Source organism: Poecile atricapillus, chromosome Z, assembly GCF_030490865.1.
Source record: "Poecile atricapillus isolate bPoeAtr1 chromosome Z, bPoeAtr1.hap1, whole genome shotgun sequence".
In the NCBI taxonomy this organism is placed as follows: domain Eukaryota; kingdom Metazoa; phylum Chordata; class Aves; order Passeriformes; family Paridae; genus Poecile; species Poecile atricapillus.
Genome location: NC_081289.1, coordinates 21211024 through 21231054, shown reverse-complemented (window position 1 = coordinate 21231054; position 20031 = coordinate 21211024). Strand labels below are relative to the sequence as shown.

The 20031-nt window shown below is 41.2% G+C and overlaps 1 protein-coding gene across 1 annotated transcript; it reads left to right on the top strand.

Annotated features, from left to right (window-relative positions):
- Window positions 1-3571: 3571 nt before the first annotated feature.
- On the top strand, window positions 3572-19306 carry LOC131573385 (protein mono-ADP-ribosyltransferase PARP12-like). Its single transcript, XM_058827307.1, has 12 exons — window positions 3572-3984; window positions 4884-5025; window positions 6600-6894; window positions 7818-7916; window positions 9853-9976; window positions 10709-10907; window positions 11518-11638; window positions 12906-13002; window positions 13899-13977; window positions 15157-15287; window positions 15900-16051; window positions 16918-19306. Exons 1-12 carry the CDS (start codon window positions 3677-3679, stop codon window positions 17184-17186), a joined length of 2016 nt encoding a protein of 671 aa, XP_058683290.1. The 5' UTR covers window positions 3572-3676; the 3' UTR covers window positions 17187-19306.
- The last annotated feature ends 725 nt before the right edge of the window (window positions 19307-20031 follow it).

Below are 20031 nucleotides of genomic sequence, written 5' to 3'. Positions count from 1 at the left end.
TAGGCTGGTTTATTCTTATAAAACAGACAATTCATCCTAGGTCCTACCCAGACTATACTGTTCACATGAGAAAATACATGTTTATATTTGTATCCTGAAGCAAGAGCAAAAAAAGAGGATTTATCCTGCTCTTTGCAGAGGCTGCAGGATCCCAGGGACAGCCAACATCCCCACAGTCTGGTGCTACTCACATACTGCAACAGAACTGAATTTCCCATTTCTTGCTTCCAAGTTGTGGGTGCAAGTGTTACCTGTTGGATGGCTGATTTTGAGATTAGCATGTCACTGGGATACTCTTGGGATTGTAACAGTAAACTCCATATGCTGACAATGAATACAGATTTCAGAAACTGATTTTTTTTTTTTTTTTTTTTTTTTTTTTTGGTAATAGAAGAAATTAGCAAAGTACACAGAAATAATAGGTTGGTGGGACTGATTCCAAGTGCGCAAGCTCAAAGACTGCATGGTCCTCAGATAAAACGATCAAAACAATTCTGAGCAAAGAACAATGTGGAATCCCAACATATCAACTCTTTGGGACAAAATTCTACTGATTTTGGCCAAGGTGGATGGGCCACCTCTACCTAACCCACAAAAGGGACATATATAAATTACATGTGTTTTATAAACAGCAAATACAAGCCATTATAAACCAACCAGTTGCAGACAAAATAATGGAAAGTTTAGCTGTGTTTAACCCTGTTGTCAGACCACCACTGGGTCAAAAATAACCCTCAACTGTGTGTTTAAATGTAGGTTGACAGGCAAGCAAAAACACCTGCAAGCAAAAATATCACACTTCTGTCTTCTTTCGCCCACTTTCCTTATATCCTCTCTCATGACAGACAATACAAAGCTAGGAGTTACACCATGCTAGCTGGGAGAAAGACTGAAACACATGGATGGGGTGGGAAATGGAGGCACCTTGCACCATAACAACAATGGATGTTTTGAAGATGCTTATCAAAATTCGCAGGAAAAATCATTAATACTACATTTTGAAGATTGATGCAAATCAGATTAAGAAATGATGCCACAGTTCAAATTAACACAATTATCCATAAACTGTTCCTAAAAATAAACATATTAGTCTAATGACTGACATCCGCTAATTTCTAGAGTAAAGTTTTCTTAGCACAATACACTGGATTTTAATAAAGGTGGTTCACTGAAATTGCAGTACCTGAAATCCCACAATTATTAAAATCCCACATGCTCTGAGTTCAGCAGCTGTTCAGAAGCTTTAGGAACTGGTTAGAGGGAGCTTATTTCAGGACCAGTGCACACAGCAGTCATTACCTGTAGGTAGAATAGCTCATATGCAATTATGCTACAATGACATTTAAGAAAACACCCTTACCTTTAATTACAGTATTTGAGAGGTGAAGAGGAGCCACTTGCCTTAGGTGCCCTTCATGTCTAATGGCACTTAATTTTACAAATGAAAACTGACTTTTCCATTAGCTGATAGTTTTTCTTCTGAAGAAGTACAATTTTGCTTATATATAATTCATAGGTGGGGAAGTTATTTCAAATCAAAGGGGTACTTTTATTCTTCCTGAGGAACATGCCACAAAACAAACTACAAGAAACTTGTGTGAGAAAGTATAAGCTATGATTTCTTTTGGATATGAATTCAGGGAAGGTGTATTCAAAAGCAGCTCTGCAAACCTTCTCTTTGCATCAATCATTGCTTGTTTTCATACTTTTGCTTTTGTTCTCATGAAAAGAGACAGAATGATAGCTCTACTCCAGGGCCTCAAAAAACTCATTCAGGAGTTCCTGCAAAGCAGGGACAGCCATGTTAACTTCCCTGTGATACCAACACCAACACTTTGGAATGAATTTTGACGGTGTAAAGCTACCTGAAAACACCCCTCCAACCTTGATCTTACACTGTCTTCTTTCTTGGTACTCCTCTCTATATAATATTGACATTGGCTTAGTCATTCATACTAATTTTATCATTTAAAAAGATACCATATTTCTGACAAATGAATGGGGTTTTTCAGATGCATGAGGAAAGAAAGTGTGAATGGGAGATACAAACAGCTACCCAGACAACACAGTGATGCTGGGACAGGTCTTGAAGATATAAAAAGTTGGGAGCTGGTTTGATGGGATGGATTTTGGGCACTGGACAGAAAAAGTAAATGCATGCTGAGGAGAATGAGAATTATCGAGTACAACGCTGCCTCAATGTTTTTTATGCTGAGGGTTCCCCGAGTTTTGGTTCAGTCAAGAAATCTCCTACTAATGGGGCAGTATACCGCTATCCAATAATTTGAGACAATTAGACAAAACACCAACATTAATAGGCTTCCACCCATATTCATTTCAGCTGGATTTGGGTTTGGCCCAGATAACCTCCTACAGCCTCTTTCCACCTCAACTGCTCTGTGATACTGTCAATCACTACCAGGGGTGTGTGATCTCTCTCCTTAAAGTGCCTGACTACCAGGTGACTGCCAGTGACAAATGTGACCATCTGCAGGTCTGCCCCTCAGGAAAAACTGTCCTAAGGAAGAAAGGACAACAAAGACAGTCCAAGCTATGGAATTACTTCCATAGAGCAAATGACTAAAATAGCGCTTTTCCTTTGTTTCAGGAAAGCTAATCAGTGGACACTGGAAAGGAGAGATGAAGGACAGTAACACTCCAGCCTCTCAGGTTGTCTCCTAAACATTTGTTGATGACCTGTCACAGGCAAGCTACAGATAGATCTTGAACTTGTAAGTGACTGGGTAGAGCTGTTTTTCCATTCAGTGCTCTTGTCTAGATTCTACTTTTTTGTCATTCCCTTCCCAATCTCACAGGGCAAGCAGGAAGTAAGACAGGACAAGGGGAAAGGCTCAACAGAACAGGACTGGCAGAAGGAGGAAGAAGGCATGATTTTGTTCAGTGAGAACCATCAGTGAGAGTCCCCATACCTTCCACTTCTAGTCTGACTAAAATGATGGCACTTTACAGCATTGTTCTGCCATCATTTAAAGCATGCTTCTGAGTGACTGTGATGGAGAGCCAGGAGTGTGAAAACTACCCAGACAAAGGCATTTAATTAAAAGATGGGCACCTTCTAAAGACTTTGTGAGTTCCTAGAGGATGAGGACATTTCTTGGCCGCACTGGTGCCATGGCTGCTGAGCAGGCAGAAGCAGTGGTGTACCACAATGGTGAGTACTGCGAGCAGGGCAGTTGTGTGTCCAGATGCGTGACCATGCCTGAGCCTTAAATTTAGATATTGAAAGGAGTGTGAGAGCAGCTTTCACCATGTATCATCAGAAAAGTGGCACAGGTCAAAAACCTTCACTGAGATTTTTTTTTTTTTGACGGCAGAATTCACACACCAGCCTTCTCCCTGTAAAATTTAAAGTGGTGAAGCTCCATTCAGCCGGCTGATGCTCCATTCATTCCTGCGACCTCCCAGCTGCCGTCCCTTTTCGGTGACACGTGACAAAAACCGCTCAATACATCCTAGAAGTCAGGCAGAGGAGGGAGGCCAAGGGCCGGTTCCCGGTTCCGCTGCCCGTGTCCCGCTCCCCGCGGCGGCTCTCCCGGAGCGAGCCCCTCCCCCGCGGGGCAGAGCGGAGGCTGCGGCCCGAGGCGGCCCCGCTCCTCTCGCCCGCTTTCACTTTCGTTTCCGTTTCCGTCGCTTTCCCGGGCGGGGCTCCCCGGCCATGGCGCTGGCGACCCAGGCTCTGCAGGTGCTGTGCGCCAGCGGCGGCTCCCTGGAGCAGGGCGAGCTGCGGCGGCGGATGCCGAGCCGGCCCTCGGCCGACTGGCTGGCGGCCGTGCTGCGGGACGGGCAGCGCTTCACGCTGGTGCGGCGGCCCGGCCAGGCGGCGGAGGCCGAGGTAGCCGTGGTGGTGGCCACCAGCCCCCTGCGGCTGTGCCCGGAGCACGGCGCGGGCTGCCCGGGGCAGTGCGGGCGGCTGCACCTCTGCAAGTACCACCTGAAGGGCTTCTGCCGCAACCAGCTGGCCAGGTGAGGGGCGGGGGGGGCGCCTTCGCGGGGAGCTCGGCCTGCAGGGGAAGGAGCTCTCAGTAAAGGCCTTGCATCCCTTTCCGCCTCGGAAATTATCATTGCCCGTCTCCTTTTATTTTATTTGCCTACGTTGTTGCAAAGGAGGCAGACACGGGCGGTGTTGTTACAGCTTTGGGTCGCAGCACTTCCTCCCCGCCTCATCACCCTGGCGCTTCCCTGCCCGTGAGCAGGGCCATGCCAGGGGAAAGCTGAGTGTCCCCTCATGGGATATACCTGGGGAATGTGCTAAAGCTGAGTGTCCCCTCATGGGATATACCTGGGGAATGTGCTAAAACTGAGTGTCCCCTCATGGGATATACCTGGGGAATGTGCTACACCTGAGTGTCCCCTCATGGGATATACCTGGGGAATGTGCTACACCTGAGTGTCCCCTCATGGGATATACCTGGGGAATATGCTAAAGCTGAGTGTCCCTGCATGGGATATACCTGGGGAATATGCTAAAGCTGAGTGTCCCCGCATGGGATATACCTGGGGAATGTGCTAAAGCTGAGTGTCCCCGCATGTCCCCGTGCTGCCGGACCCGGCGGGATGTACTCAGAGGCTGAGAGGGAACGATGCTCTGGAGCTTTGGTGGTTTTGTGGTTATGAGCTGCAGGTCAAAAATGCCGATACTGTCAGAGTGCAGTAAGGCTATAATGACTGTGAATAAGAAGTAGCATGGCAATTATCCTCAGAGTAATTATGTAATCTGCTTTGCAAATCACATAATGGCTTTATAGAGGAGCAAAGTGGATTTTTCTGAAACTAGCTAATATGGTGTGCTTTTTCAACTGTTCAGTGTAATGCCTGTGGGGTAGCAAAATAATGCCAGTCATTTTGCTGTTGGGTTTCTTGAGTTCTAGGAAGGGATGCAGGTTTGTTCACAACTTCTACTCAGACCACAATCTCAGTGTTCTAAAGCAGTATGGACTTGAGAATTTAAACCGTGATGAACTTTGCCAGCTTCTGCTTCAAAATGATCCTTCCCTCTTACCAGAGGTGAGTGTTACTCTGACAGCTTCTTAGCCTCATGTTTCAGTGAGCATCATAAAGTGGTATATGCTTTACAGAGGTGGAGATATTTGGTGTCAATTTAGTTAGCTTAATGGAAATCTAAAAATAAATCTGCATCCTCTGCTTTCACCCGTGGTGGATGGACCCTAGTTGGCACCTAAGCTCTTGAACAGTCCCTCACCCACTCCTCATGCCCCTGTCACAAACAGAAGAGGTGAGCATTAACAAGAACGAAAGTGACAAAACCTGTGAATGGAGATAAAGACAGTGTAGCAAATGGAGGACAGCAGGGAGAAAACTGTTGCAAAGGAACACTTTTGCTTCACCACCTCGAAGCAGATTGTTGCCCAGGTATCTGAGCAAGTGCTACTTGTAAGAAGGACCCACCTCCCTCCTCTTTCACCTTCATTCTGTATTTTCTCCTTTTTTTTTTTTTTTTTTGAGAATGACATTATGTGGCATGGAATATCCCTTTGGCCAGTTTGGACTATTTCCTATATTTCCTAGTTTTAACTGGAATAGAGTTAATTTTTTTTTGTAGTAGCTGGTACAATGCTGTGTTTTAAATTCAGGGTGAAAACAATGTTGATAACACACCCATGTTTTAGTTTTTGCTGAGAAGTGCTTGCTCTAAGTCAAGGACTTTTCAGCTTTTCATACTGCCCTGCTAGCCTGTAGACTGGGAGTGCACAAGAAGCTGGGAGGGAATGCAGCCAAGACAGCTAACCCAAACTGGACAAAAGGATATTCCAAATCACATGACATCATTCTGAACAGAAAAACTGGGGGAGGTGGCTCAGGGGTGGTGGCACACTGGTGGGGACTGGCTGGGCTTTGGTCAGTGAGCGGTGAGCAGCTGCATTGTGCATCACTTGTTTTGTCTATTCTTTTGTCATTGTTATTATTTCCTCTTCATTTTATGCCATATTAAACTGTGTTTATCTTAACCCTATGAGTTTTAGGTTTTTTTCTGATTCTTTTCTTCATTCCATGGAGGGAGTGAGCGAGAGGCTGTGTGGTGTTTATCTGTTCTGGTTTTGGCTGAGATGGAGTTAATTTTCTTACCGGTTTTCTTACTGAACAGGGCTGTGTTTTGGATTTAATATGAGTTGGCAGCCCTCTGATGCTGTTGTCAAGTAGTGCTTACCTTCAGTCAAGGACTTTTCAGCTTGCCCTGCTCTGCCAGTGAGGAGGTGCACAAGGAGCTGGGAGGGAGCATGGCCAGGACAGCTGACCCAAACAGACCAAAGGGATGTGTTATCAACACTGTTTTGGTCACAAACCCAAAACCTAATGTCTGCTATGAAGAAAGTTAACTTCATCCCAGCCAGATCCAGTACCTCTTACCATCAAATTGGGGTCAAAAAAATTCCAAAACTAGAAAATCAAAGAGGTGTGACTTAGCACTAAATGGGAAAACAAGAAGAAAGAATAAATGTTTCTTTCAAAAGCAAATGTATGCACATAACTGTAAAAAACTAACAATCATGGATTCAAACAGTCCAAATGAGCGCATTGTACTTTGATCTCTAAATTATTTTTTTTTTCTCCTTCCCAAGGTCTGCTTGCATTATAACAAAGGTGATGGACTTCATGGATCTTGTTCTTTTAAAACATCCTGCACCAAACTTCATGTTTGTCAGTACTTTTTGCGGGGTCAGTGCAGATTTGGCAGCAGCTGCAAACGGTCCCATGACTTATTAAATCCAGAATGTTTTGAGAAACTGGAGAGACAGGGAATGAGCTCAGACATTATTGAGAAACTACCTTCCACTTATAGAAACATGTATGACATTAAAAATGGCAACAAAAATGTGTATGACATAGAAGATGCCATGTCTTCACCATGCAAAGGTAAATAATATCATCTTTTGAATACATCAGAATATATCATGGTAGTGAATTTAATATTTTCACTGGTGTAATTAAGAAAACTGAATTTACATCTTGATTTGTCTTTTAGGAGGGACCTTGTACTTATCTCACTGACAGAGATCTTTGTCTTGACAAGTGAAGTCAAGAGAGGTCCCTGAGAAATAGAGTGCTGATGCTTAGGAAATTCTTAAACTTGGGGTTAGAAAATCATTACAGGAACTGGAAGTAAGGAGCTCATAATTTTTGAGTTTTTTAGGCAAAATACATAAAGGTAGGGACCTGTTTAAGAATAGGAGTAGTGATTGTCTGATTATAAACTATTTAATTGTTTTTCTTTAATAGAGTGATTGCCTAGCACAAGAATTCACGAATAGCACTATCCTAGTTACTTCTTACAAGTATAATATTTTGTTTGCACTTTTCTTTTGAAATTCTTTAGAATTGTAAGTTAATTATAGTTTAGCAGGGAAAAAAAAAAAGACTAACAGAATGGAGAATTCAAGTGTGTATGCTCATCTCCACTATTCTGTCAGCAGGTCCTTCTTCTTTTTCTTAAAGTTCTTTAATTTACAGAAGTATCAGATTTGGAACTTTGTATTTTATAGTGCAACTGTAATCAGCTGTATGGAATGCACAGTTAATTCAGGTCCATCTGGAAGTATAAAGGCATTGGATTGTATTCTCAAGCTAAAAACTGTATCTGAGGAATTCAGCAGTTATCAAATTTGGAAAGGAAGGATACAGGGAGGGGACTTTGAGGATACAAGTTTATCAAAGGCATCCCTGTCTTTCTGCAGCTGAGTGCAGTTAGGTAGTTACAAACATTGCCTTTAGGCATCTTCCCTAGGGATAAGAGGTGTTGCTGATACAAAGGGTACTCATAGTTATAATTCCCCCTCTAGATAAAAAACCCAGCACTGGACGGGATTCCTCAGCTACAAAGGACGATGAATCAGAACAGATATGTTTACACCATCTGTACAGAAGCTGTAGCTTTAAAGGTAAGTTGACTCAAGTATCAGTACAGACTGTGTCAAGTCCAGCCTGTTTTTCTGTTCTCATAAAGTAGAAGTGATAGACATCTTTCACAGAAGGGGGAAACTTCAGAGTTTATGCTTATGTTTTGTTAAATCTCACAAGCTGTCTTGAGTGCTGTAGGAAAGTGTTTGACCTGGCACACCAAACAAAGGTGTTTTGTTTTGCTCTGGAATCTGCCTGTGCTGAAGATTGGCTACTCTACCTGTGTTTACGTAAGGGATTGCTGAATGATTGAGTCCCATTTCCAACAGGAAAGATACTCTGAATTCTACATTCTCCATAGTTTCTTGTAGTACTCTTCTGTTCAGCCTGTCTTACCTGTCTCCCTTTCAAAATGTTCTAAGATATCCAGGAAAAAAGCTGCTTTTCCAGCTTGGTGCTATATATTTTTGTCATCCCTTTTCTTCTTGACGATCTTGACCTGTGTACTGAACACCTGCTCATATGAACAGTGTGGTGCAGTTTCTCCTTGAATTTCCTTGTGGTTAAGTTTCCTTTTGTTCCGCTGTGGAAATTGGCCTCAGGTTTATGCACGTGTGCACTGGTGATGTCACCTTCACTGAGGAGTGACTGCACACTGACTCTTTGAGCTCTGAGTAACACTTACCTGGCTCACTGCTACCATTGCTCTTCTTTGTGGGGCCTGGACCTCTTAGAGACTTAGTGAAGGGCAAAGGACATTGAGACTGAAGGAACGATATCTGTGTATTTATCAAAAGAGAGGAAAAGTGATGGTTGTTAACTGGATTATATTGGAAGGTGTGTGACCTAGACATGGTGTAAATAGTATGGAATAAGTGGTGGATACAGCCCTGCTTTCAGATGGGACAGAGTTAATTTTCTTCCTAGAAGCCAGTACAGTGCTTTGTTTTAGATTTAGGATGAGAATATCATTGATAACACACTGATGCTTTAGTTGTTGCTAAGTAGTGCTTACCCAAGCACTTGACTGAAAAGTCAACAACTTTTCAGCTGCCCATATTTTGCAAATGAAGAGGTGCACAAGAAGCTGGGAAGGTGCATGGCCAGGACAGCTGACCTGAATTTGTCAAAGGGTTATTCCACACCATTAGAACATCATGCTCAGCATATAAACTGTGGGAGTTGGCTGGGAGGGGCTGATTGCTGTTTGGGAATGGGCTGGTCATCAGTCAGTGGGTGGTGAGCAATCATAGTGTGCATCACTTGTATTTCTTGGGCTTTATTCCTCTCTCACTTTTTGTTAGCTTCCTTATAGATATATTCATATATACAGATATATACTAATATATATATAAATATGTATTTGTAGATATTCTTCTACTTACACTTACTGTGTTGTATTTTATTTTAGTTTATATCTAAACTGTTCTGATTTCAACTCACAGATTTACCTTTTTCCTATCTTCCCCAACTCACTGAAAAAAATGGAACTAAGTGGCTGTGTTGTACTTGGTTACCATCTGAGGTTAAGCAATGACAGTCCTTCTCCTGTCTTAAAACTAAGCACTGCTGTGTTTTGGATTTTTTCTCAGTAATACCACTTTGTGATTTAGTGGTTAATCATAAATACACTTTTTTTTTTCTATTTATGAAATAATAGCCTTGTATAAGCCTGTGATCTTGGTTCATTTTTTGTCTCTGAAACTGAGAATGATCTATGAAATTTTAATGTGCAAAGAGAGTTTAATAAGTACAGAAGTTGAACTTCTACCTAAGCCCAAAAACTCAAGTGTTGCTTGCTTATGCTGAAAAATTCTGAACTACTGTGTGTAATGGTTCTGTAGGTGAACAATTTCCCTAGCTATCCTTTTGCTGATTTCACCAGCTGGCTATGAAGCCCTGAAATGCTGGAGTTCTCTCATAGCTTGTCAAAATAATGCATCTCCTACTTCTTTTTTTTAAAAAAAACTTTTACAGGAAAGTGTACCAGAACCCATTTTCACTTGCCATATAGATGGCAGTACTCTGAGGGTAATACCTGGAAGGACTTCATGAATATGGAAGAAATAGAAAAAGCATATTGTGACCCAAAAAATGTCAGGTATAAACTCTTATAAAACTTCATAATGTTTGGAGTGTGCTATATTGTACCAGATCCTTAGTGGCTATAAATTGCTTCAATTCTATTGCAGTCATTACATAAGTAGTTTCATTTGGCATTCTTCTACTTATCTCACTTTGCATGAGATTTGCCCCTCCTTTGCCCACAGTCTGTATTGTGGAACTGGCAGAATACCTGGAGAGAGAGAGAAATTGAGAGATACTCTTGGGAGCAGAGCATGTGAATAATATGGAAACACCTTTCAGAGTCTGGAACTGGTCATATAGCACAAAGAGAGTATTGGAAAGGGCTCATACCAGTATGCCATGTCCCATGCTGGAAAATTACCTGTTCCAGGCTCTTTGAAGCTCTTCTTAAGTTATGTCATCATTCTCTTTAGAATATAGTTGGTCAGCAAGAAGAATCTGGTGGTGCCCGTTTTCCACTGTTTCTGTTCATCTTACATAACTCACTAATTTAGGAGTGGGTTATGTTTATTGCCCGTAAAACCACTGTGAGACATAATACTGTAATGCAAAATATATACAGACACGAAACAGAGCTAGCATACAGAGTTGTGGAAAGTGCAAAGCACACATTGTAGTGAAAAGTGCACCTTTGTGTTGTGCTTTTGGGTGAGATTGACCTAATTTGCAAATTTGTAGTGGCTTCTGAATCTATGAGTAAAGCTTCACAAACAGTTCTGATTTTTTTTCCTCCTTTTTTTTATAGATTTGATTATGCTCTTGCTCATGAAAAGGTCTTTTTCCCATTCTGTGTCTGTTTTGCCAATATGCGCTGCGGGTTGCAAAAAGTCAGACGTCTTTCTACAGCCTCCTCTGTGACCAAACCCCCTCACTTCATTCTTACAACAGAATGGATCTGGTACTGGAAAGATGAATATGACACGTGGCAGGAGTATGGAAAACAAGTAAGTGTGGAGAAATGAGGAGACTCCTAACTCTGTATGAGAAATGCAGAACTACTGAAAAGTGCACAGTGTTTATATCCTCCCCCTCTTTTGTCACCCTCTTCCTGTCACTCATACTTTACAGATGGACATTAAAGGCCTCATGGGGTCTTTTCCCCAGTTTTTGATTGGTTCAGGTAGGGGACTGATCACTAATGAGTCAAATATTATCAACAGATAACTGTTCAGTGAGTCATGTCAGATAGGATCACATTAATAATACATTCTTTCCATTGCTTCTGAGAAAAGCCTCCTTTGAAGTCCCAGAAGTACTCTGCCATCTTTCTTGGTCTAGTTGGTGAACGTGTAGTCTGTCCTGGTTTCAGCTGGTTGGAGCTGATTTACTCCCTGGTAGCTTGCACAGTGCTGTGTTTGCATTTAATATGAGAATAACATGAAGAGAACAGTGAGGTTCTAGTTGTTGCTATGTGGTGCTCACTCTAAATCAAGGATTTCTCTTATGCTGATATATACTGCACCCACCATACATATGAGAGTTGTTGGTTTTAAAACTTGCTTTTCTATTACAGACAAGGAGAAACTTTATTTTTCTCTATTTTTGGCATGACAGAATGATCTTCATGCAGCTGCTACTATCTCCAGTGAAGACCTGGAGAAAGCTTATTTGGCTGAAAGTTCTCCAAAGCTGACCTTCAAAGCTGGAAGACATGAATACGAAATAAATTTTGTGTGTAGGTTGGATTTGCTTTGTTCTTCTGTTTTGTCCCTCCCTCAGGTCTCTTGTGGTTTTGAACTACCTTATTACAGGAGATAGAAGAGAGAAATTTGGACTTTGTCTTGCAATGCTTACAGAGACAGAGCTTCTATCAAAGTTCTCAGGATAACAGCTATTTACATAAGCAGAGTGACATTCTATTCCTTCAAAGCTTTTCGTTTTGAGAAGTTCTTGTGCTAGGTTTCAAAATGTCTCCCAGAAAGTCCAAGTATGACACTGATGCTCTCACAAACACAAATGGTGAGGGACTTCTAGAAGACTTGACAAGCCAGCTTCTGCTCTACTCTAATCACTGGTTTGCTGGAAAACAAACACTTGGACAAGGTGTAGGGGTCCAGACAGTCCTTAGCATTGCAAGATTTTTGCAGATATTTTCTTTTCATCGTGTTTGAAAAGGCTGAGAAAATACCTTGACTATGTCAATGTAGGAGGAAGTGTTTCCCAAGAGTTCAGGAAATATAATCCACTTGTGACAGCACTGTTCTCTCAGCTGTTGCCTTTCCTGGCATCCTTCTCAAAAATTATGTAGAACAGTGGTGGAAATCAGTCTTCCTGGACTGTCAGTTTCATGTAGTTGTCTTTGATCCAGCTCTCCATTACTATCTCATTCTGCATGAAGAAAAGCCAAACAAAAAAACCCCAAACCAAAAAACCAGAAAGGGCACGTTATCTGCTGTTTGTGGGTAAATCAGTTGTCCTGCTTAGAAGTGAAGATTGCCTAGGGAATCAATGCCTTTTCTAAGGTTTGAGCTTTTTTTAGTAACTTAGGAAAATATATACAGTGTAGATGTCTTCCAGAACTTAATTTCCATTCTTGGTAGTGCCAAGAGATTTTTTTTGTTTGTTTTTCTGTGTATGTCTCTGTGAAGATGAGGCCTCATTGTCCTGGCTGGTACTGACTCTTAATTGTTAGTATGATATCACAGTAGCTGCAGAGGTTCTAAAATCCAGAAGGAATGCTGCTAAAATTCAGGTTCCTGTGACTTGTTTCTCTCAAGGTCAATAAAAATAAATGGTCTGTGATAGATGTTGGGTTCTGTTTACAGGGTTTGAAATCTACAACTAAATGTGGGGAAAAAGTATCTCTGTTGCAAAATGAGGAGGAAGGAGCCTTTTTGTCAATGTTTCTGACAAAACAACTTAGTGAAAAATGTGGCTGCAGTGTAAAGGCTTTTAAAAACATCTTTGATTGTTCATGGGATTTTGTTTGTTTGCTTTCCCAGCCATGATGCAGAAAAACCTTCGCTACAGAACAGAAAGGAAGATTTGCAGAAGACCTAAATTTGTCTCTCCGGCAGAGGTGGAAAAGACAAAAGCCAGGTAAATCACAGCTGCTCATTCTGAGGTGATGGGTTTAGTGCTTTGTGAACGCTGAGTCCTCCATGGGCGCAAGTAGGGTGAAGAAGTAGCTGTTAAGGCAATTGTGAAAGACATGGAGAGGGAAAGGGACATACCTTTCCTACAACCATGTCTTGCCAGGGCAGTGCTGCAGCCTGGCCAGCAGTTTTCAATCACTCAGGAGCCTCTGCGGTGGAGAAAATTTGGGCTTGGCTACAGAAGTATGGAAACATAGGAGATAATTCAACATGTAGCAATGTGTTTATATGTACTAGCTCTTTCTGAGATGAGTAATTTTCAAAGCTAAGTGCAAGTTCAGAAAAACTATTTTGAGAGCAGCCAGATAATCTGAAAGGAAAGCAGTAGTTGTTAAAGGCAGAACAAAAGATGGGAGCCTGCAAGGAGCTAGAATTGCATGTAACTCCCAACTTGCAGCACACAGTCCTTGCTTAAACACTGAAAAGGGCAGCTAAACACACCAATTAAAACTGGGGTGGAAGTACAGGGAAAGGGCTGTATCTATCCTGTTTCTGTCATACTGATGTGATACTGGATGCATTTGTATTTACCTCCCCCAGTGTAGCAGAGCTTTTATATATACATTCAACTCTGCAAGAGAAATCCTTATGTGTTCAGTTCAGAGTATATATTTCTTTTTTTCTTGTTTGGCATCTTGCTTCACGACATAAGTCTTGACACGATGACTAGGAACAAATATTTTCATGTGCTGAAATGACAGTTTTGAAATAGTTTTGAATATGTTAAGTTGCCTATATTCTCCCTAAGCTTGACAAAAATGTTTAGTACATAATGTGTGCATAAAATGTAATGTTTAGTTTTATTTTAATTGCCTATTTGTAATGTCTTATGATCTACAGGGGTGTTAAACATACAGAAGGGTTTAAGAGCATTCCAGCTCACTGGGACAAATCTGCCCTGCCTGAACTGGGATTCAAGGTTTGGAGATTTTTAGTTTTTTTCTTTCTGTCAGTTCTGTCGGGTAATGTTTGTTCCAAGTTCAGTGTTTCTTCTGAATGACTGTTTCTATGTAGCATAATTCAAAGGTATTGGTAAATTCAAACTTGATACCACACTGGGCAGACTGGAGGTAAAACAAGACCCAAATTTAAACAAATGGCGGCAGTAAAACTGTGGCAGCAGGGACTTCCTTGCCTTGGCATATTTGCTGTGTTATGAAGACTGCTACTGCTGCCCAAAATACACAGTTTTGAAGTCCCAACATGTGCTGAAAGCATTAGAGGTAAGTGATGCCTCTGAACTTCAAAGCAGCCATTCCTTAGCTGTAGACTGTTATACATCTATGGAGAGGTGCTGAAATCAGGGGAGTTCACAAAATCCTACAGAATGGTTGAGCATGGAATGGGGAACCTCTGGAGATCAGAGACCAACCCCCCTGCTAAAGCAGGTTCACCTAGAGGAGGTCACACAGGATTGTGTCCAGGTGGGTGTTGAATATCTCTAGAGAGACTCCACAGCTTGTTCAGGATGGGACCTTTTATTATTTTGTTTACTTTTATTTTATTCACTCCAGTGGAGTCAATTTGTTTACTTTTGTAACACACCCGATGAATATATGTGTGGTTTTCCTTCTCTGACTTCCTGTCTGCTTCCACCAGCTCCTCTATCAACTCTAGTAACTGTACCTACAGAAAAGTTATCTGATGCTCAAAAATCACTAACTTGCAAAGTGCAAATCTTCAAGAAGTTGTCACTAAGAATTAGGAAAGACTAATGTTGACATTTTTTATGTTCCTATGAAAATATGCAAGTAAACTTTGCTTGCTTTCAGGACTGTCGTGTAAGGAACTAATTTTTAGTAGTGTGACCATGCTTTTCCCTAAAATTGCTCAAATAAAGCCTCTTCAATTGATTTAGAAACACAACAGACAGTGCAGTTTGTGTTCACTGGCTGTAGGGAGTATAAACTAAAAAGATCCTCTGGTTTTCTGCATCATAAATTCTCAATTCTTTTTTTATTTATGTGCTCATTTCTGATATGTATTTAGATACTCTTTGATGCATGCAAATATCTTCATATCTCGACCCAGATCTGAAGAGGGGTTGAGTGGCTGCACAAAAGCATGCAAAAGTAACTTTTCAAACTTTTCCTTGCAGCTGATTGAGCTTGACTGTTCTTCTGAGGAATACAAGAAAGTCCAATTGGACTTCCTGCGCACAATGCCCAAAGCAGCTATTAAAAAGATTTGTAGAGTTCAGAACCCATCCCTCTGGGAACTGTATCAATGGTAAGTGTAAAACACTGCTCTGGTATGCATGCATGATGTTTGTTGTTCCTGCAGTTAGCTGTATATTCTATGCTAAAGACAAAACATGCATTCCTGAAATGCCTCTGCTTCCACTCTCCCATTGAAATACCTACCTAGTATCAATATTTAGATAAAGAGGTATCAACAAATCCAAAACTCAGTCAAGACACAGAGCTTAGAACAGTCACATTCAGGGCTGTGTGGGAGGAATCCTTGCTCCTGACTTCTGCCAGGCCTGTGTCCGTGACAGCTTCCTTCTAGTGAGACCTTGAAGCTGGTAATGAGTCACATCTAGCACAATGTTTTTGCAGCTGGTCAAAACTGAAATAGCCTTCAAAATTACATGCTAATATAAACTCCTGTGTTCAAGGAAAAAAAACCAAAATGCTGAGATTCCTCCGTCTCTCTTCAGAGGCAGTGAATGAAAGAAAACATTTGTAGTAAAGCATTTATGTATAATGAAAATATGTTTTTGTTAGGCCTTACTGTAAAGATTTTCAGAATATACTCTGTATAAAATTGTTTCCAAGTGGCTGGAACACTGTAGGGACAGCCACTGTGGAACTGCAAAGATTCTGCTTCTCATTGCAGGCAGAAGGACCTAATGCAGAAGAGCAATGGTGGAAAGGCCGCAGATGAGCGATTTTTGTTTCATGGGACCAGTAAAAAAGACATTGATGCCATCTGTCAGCAAAACTTTGACTGGAGAATCTGCGGCCTTCATGGGACAGTCTACGGCAAAGGTTGTTTTTCAGCTCTTTCAGAAATCCTAGACTTGCTAAAAAATTCTCAGTACTCACTGCAGAGGGGTAAAGTGTACAAGGTGGTACTTGGCCAGTCCTGGGCTTCTCTCTGTTGTGATGTGGGCAACAAAGCTGAGTTTCACAAGGGTCATTTGGAGCTAAGGCACTCTGAAAGGCCTTGGCCTCTGCTTTCCTGAGTTTTTGGCAGAAAAGACAGACTTAGGAGAGGTAAGTTGCAGGGATGGTTTCTGCTAGACTCCAGGCTTACTGCTGTTCCAGTTTCCCCCAGCTCCTGTAGGAAAGCAATCTATTGCATTTTTTTCCCCCCAGGAATCTAAATGTCATTCTGGTTACAGGCTTTTGCCTTGTTAGCAAATTAGATCCATTTACCTTGTGCTGTGTACCAGCACATCCAGTGGAATAGCTGAGACAGGCTGACTGGCTGACTACACACCTTTCTGCTTGAATACTTTATAACTCTCAGAAACATTCGAGAATCACAGGTATTTTGTGCTGGAAGGAACCCACAATGATCATCAAGTCCAATGTGCTGATGAACATTAGTAACCTCTGCCAGGAGAGGAAATGCGGTGGTTTTGGGGAAGGTGGATGTCTAGGGTCAGGAGGAAATGCTTTAGAGGATAATGATAACATTTTAAACATTTCTTTTTAACAGATGTGCTATGGAAACTACAAAGTGCATAGCGGTCGTTTCCACTAAGAGGGACATAGAGGACAAGTGAAGGCTTTGGAAAGGCTGTTCATGAATTGCTTAATGGATTTACTTATTAACTCATTTTCACACAGTATCATTTTGCTCCTGCAGTTTTGGTGTCTTATCAACTCTCTCTTGGTGTCTTCTGCAGGAAGCTATTTTGCAAGGGATGCATCTTATTCTGACAACTACTGTGGGACAGACTCACACACCAAGACCATGTTCCTGGCACGAGTGCTGGTGGGGGAGTTCACTCTTGGTAGTTCTGATTACGTTCGGCCTCCCATGAAGGACAGCCAAAACTTCTATGACAGTTGTGTGAATAACTCTTCAAATCCTTCTATCTTTGTCATCTTTGAGAAGCAGCAGATATATCCAGAGTATCTCATAGAATACCAGACATTTGCAAGACTTATATAGCAGCAAAACCTGTCATCCTTATGTTTAACTGGTTTAAACATTTTTTTAGTTTTGGCTTAAGAGAAAAAAATTATTTAGAAGAGGCTGTGTAATCAGATAGGCGAGTGTTCAGAAACATTTTTCCTCTGTGTTTTTTGTGCAATAGAAAACAAAGCATAAAAAGACATAGAGGATGTTTTAGAATTCATAAAATCTTGTTTCTGTATCTGTTTTTAGCAGCTTTCACATTACCCTACATTGTGAGAGCCTTTCATAAATTTATTAGAAGAAATTGCTGATGGTTGTAGCATGAGAATTGGCCATGACTGCCAAGTTTAAACAGTTTTTAGTTATTGTTTCAGGATAGATTTTTACATGTGCTCATTGATCAGAGGCACTATCCTTCTATCTGTTTATCTTTTAAGTCAAAATTGAATAAACCACAGTTTTTTAGTAATCTGTTTCCCGTAACAGTAGACATTCAGGTGTTTGCAAACATGATTGTACAAAATCTGTGCTCAACTCATTGCAGAAATTCTTAGTAGCCCTCTTCTTTTTTGTCCCTACTTAATCTGCACCAACAAAACCTCACAAATTAAACTAGCTTGTTGAAAAAGAACAGAAAGTTATTTTCATTTGTTGAGTTTCTCATTTAAAACAAGTACCAAAGATACAAGCATAAAAGGCTGCTTGGTGCTGTGTAACCCAGTTGATTTACTATATCAAATAAATACTGTATTTTACTGAGAACACAAGTTTTTCATGACTTTCACTGTGCCTACAAACAAAAGAGTGCTGGCAGGTGCTGTGGAGGAAGCAGAGGAGGCAGCTCACGCTGTTATTAAATATCATACTTAGGAGGGAGATATACTGCTTGTCCTGCTTGGTTATCAGTACCTTGTTCCTGTGGATGAACCTTATGGTTCCCTTACAGCTGTTGGGAAGGATGGTGAGTGACTGTCTCTCATTAGGTGTTCTGCCTCTTTGGGTCCAGGAGATTCACAGATTTCCTGTGTTATCAAACTGTTGTTGGACTTTTTTCAGGAAAAATGTACTTGCCTAGAAAGTGGTCTTCAGCCAGAGAACTGAAACCTTTAAAATCTGAAGATTAGGTTAAATATTTAATTATTCCTATCAGAAGAAGATAGTAGTGTTGAGCAGTCATCTTACATGTGTGCTATCAAAAAACTTGAGGTATCAAATATTTTTTTAAGATAGAAGTTGCTGATGCATAGAGACTTTTATCATAGTATTTACATGCTAAAGTAGCTATAAGTTAGGTATACTGTACTGCAGAAGCCTTAAGAAATACTTTGTGTATGACCTAAAAAAGCTCATATTTAGCTGCATTCTGTTTATTTCTTTTTAATTCATCTGGATGATGACTGACAGGTGTTCACTGGGTAACGATTACTTCAGCACTGTGAGCCAGGAACTTTGCCATGATTAGCTGGAGTAAGGTTGTGCAGACCCCTTTTTATGTGAATTGCAAATCTTGAAGCATGATACCTAAAGGAAGATGATAACTCCTATTTGTGTTTAATCCCAGTGTAACACAGGATAGGGAAAGGCAAATTAACTGTATTATTACTTTTGAAAAATTTGTAATAGAACATAAGTGATAAATCTCATGTCAGCAGATGAGCTCGTCAGCAAATAGTACATTCATTAAGGAGGGTAACAGGTATGAAGGAAAGCTTTCTTATGTGTTCTCTTTTCTGCCAAAACAAAAACCATGTTCATCTACATGTTAATGGCAAATGAGAATACTGGTCATATGCATTTCTTCCTCTGAACATAACCAGAATTTCAGGTAAGAACTAGAATAGATAAAGTCATGCTAATCTTCTGCCAGAAAATTGAAACAAACATTCCTTTTCAGACAAAAAGTTGAAATATTTTTATTGACATTTTTTATTGTATTTTTAAAACCTCTAACTTGATTCTTGGAGAGGATGTGTGTATGCCTGTGTGTGTGTATGAGTGTAAGTAAAACAGTGAATAAAATGCCTGGTTGTAGTACTTTGTCATCTGTTATTTCTCCATTATCACAGAAAAAGCAAAGCTGCTGTGTTTTCCACTTTTGAAACCGCAGGGGTAACTTTGTGTACAGTAAATAAACAGGTACTCAAACCAGTAAATTCCTTCTGATGGTCTTCTCTCTTTCAATACTGAAATTACAATATTTCAATACACCTTGTGGGTTTAGAGGCTGTTGTTAAGCAGTAGGAGTCCCTCTACAGGTGTTTGGGTTGCATTTGGAAATGAATAAATTAAAGAGATGTTTACATTAAGTCCAAATTTTAGGCAAAAAGTAATATTGAACCTCTTTTCTGAGTGAGGAGGATCTCTTTTGGCTACTTAAGGCAAGCAACTGGGCAGGAAGAGTGCAATAATCTGTCACTCACTCCCACGCCATGTGAGGAGAAAGATAAGCTGTGAAGGTTGTTTCCTTTTTCGGTAACGGGTCCATCCTGGCAAGACAGACGGCACAGCCAGCAGAAGCCAAACAGCTTTGCTGTGCCAGCAGTGGGGTGTGGACCTTGGGGGTTTATCAACCCTGATCCTCCACCTGCTGTGCTGGGGAGGGGGCTGGCAGCCAGCCAAAGGCAACACACTGTACCCTTTAGTGAGGGTTACCGGGAGCCAGGTTTGTCATGATCTTCTGACTGGATTTTAGGAGATGTGGGTGTCAAAATCCTGCCTAAGTGTTGGCAGGAAAGGTGGCAGTATCTGGTTTGGATACCTGCAGCCTGGCAAAGTAGGGGGTGGTGGGTGAGAGGAACTTGGGTGGATGGCACATACCAGCTACGGTGCTGGGCTTGGAAAAGGAGCTTTGCTTCTAGGATCCGGTGCTCAGAGCTGC

Bases quoted from the DNA above. Each gene is read 5' to 3' on its own strand.
- LOC131573385 (XM_058827307.1), top strand. From the start codon at position 3,677: ATGGCGCTGGCGACCCAGGCTCTGCAGGTGCTGTGCGCCAGCGGCGGC. The intron at 11,639-12,905 runs GTAGGTTGGATT...TTGCTTTCCCAG, and splicing joins ATACGAAATAAATTTTGTGT to CCATGATGCAGAAAAACCTT. The intron at 13,978-15,156 runs GTTTGGAGATTT...TTTTCCTTGCAG, and splicing joins TGCCTGAACTGGGATTCAAG to CTGATTGAGCTTGACTGTTC.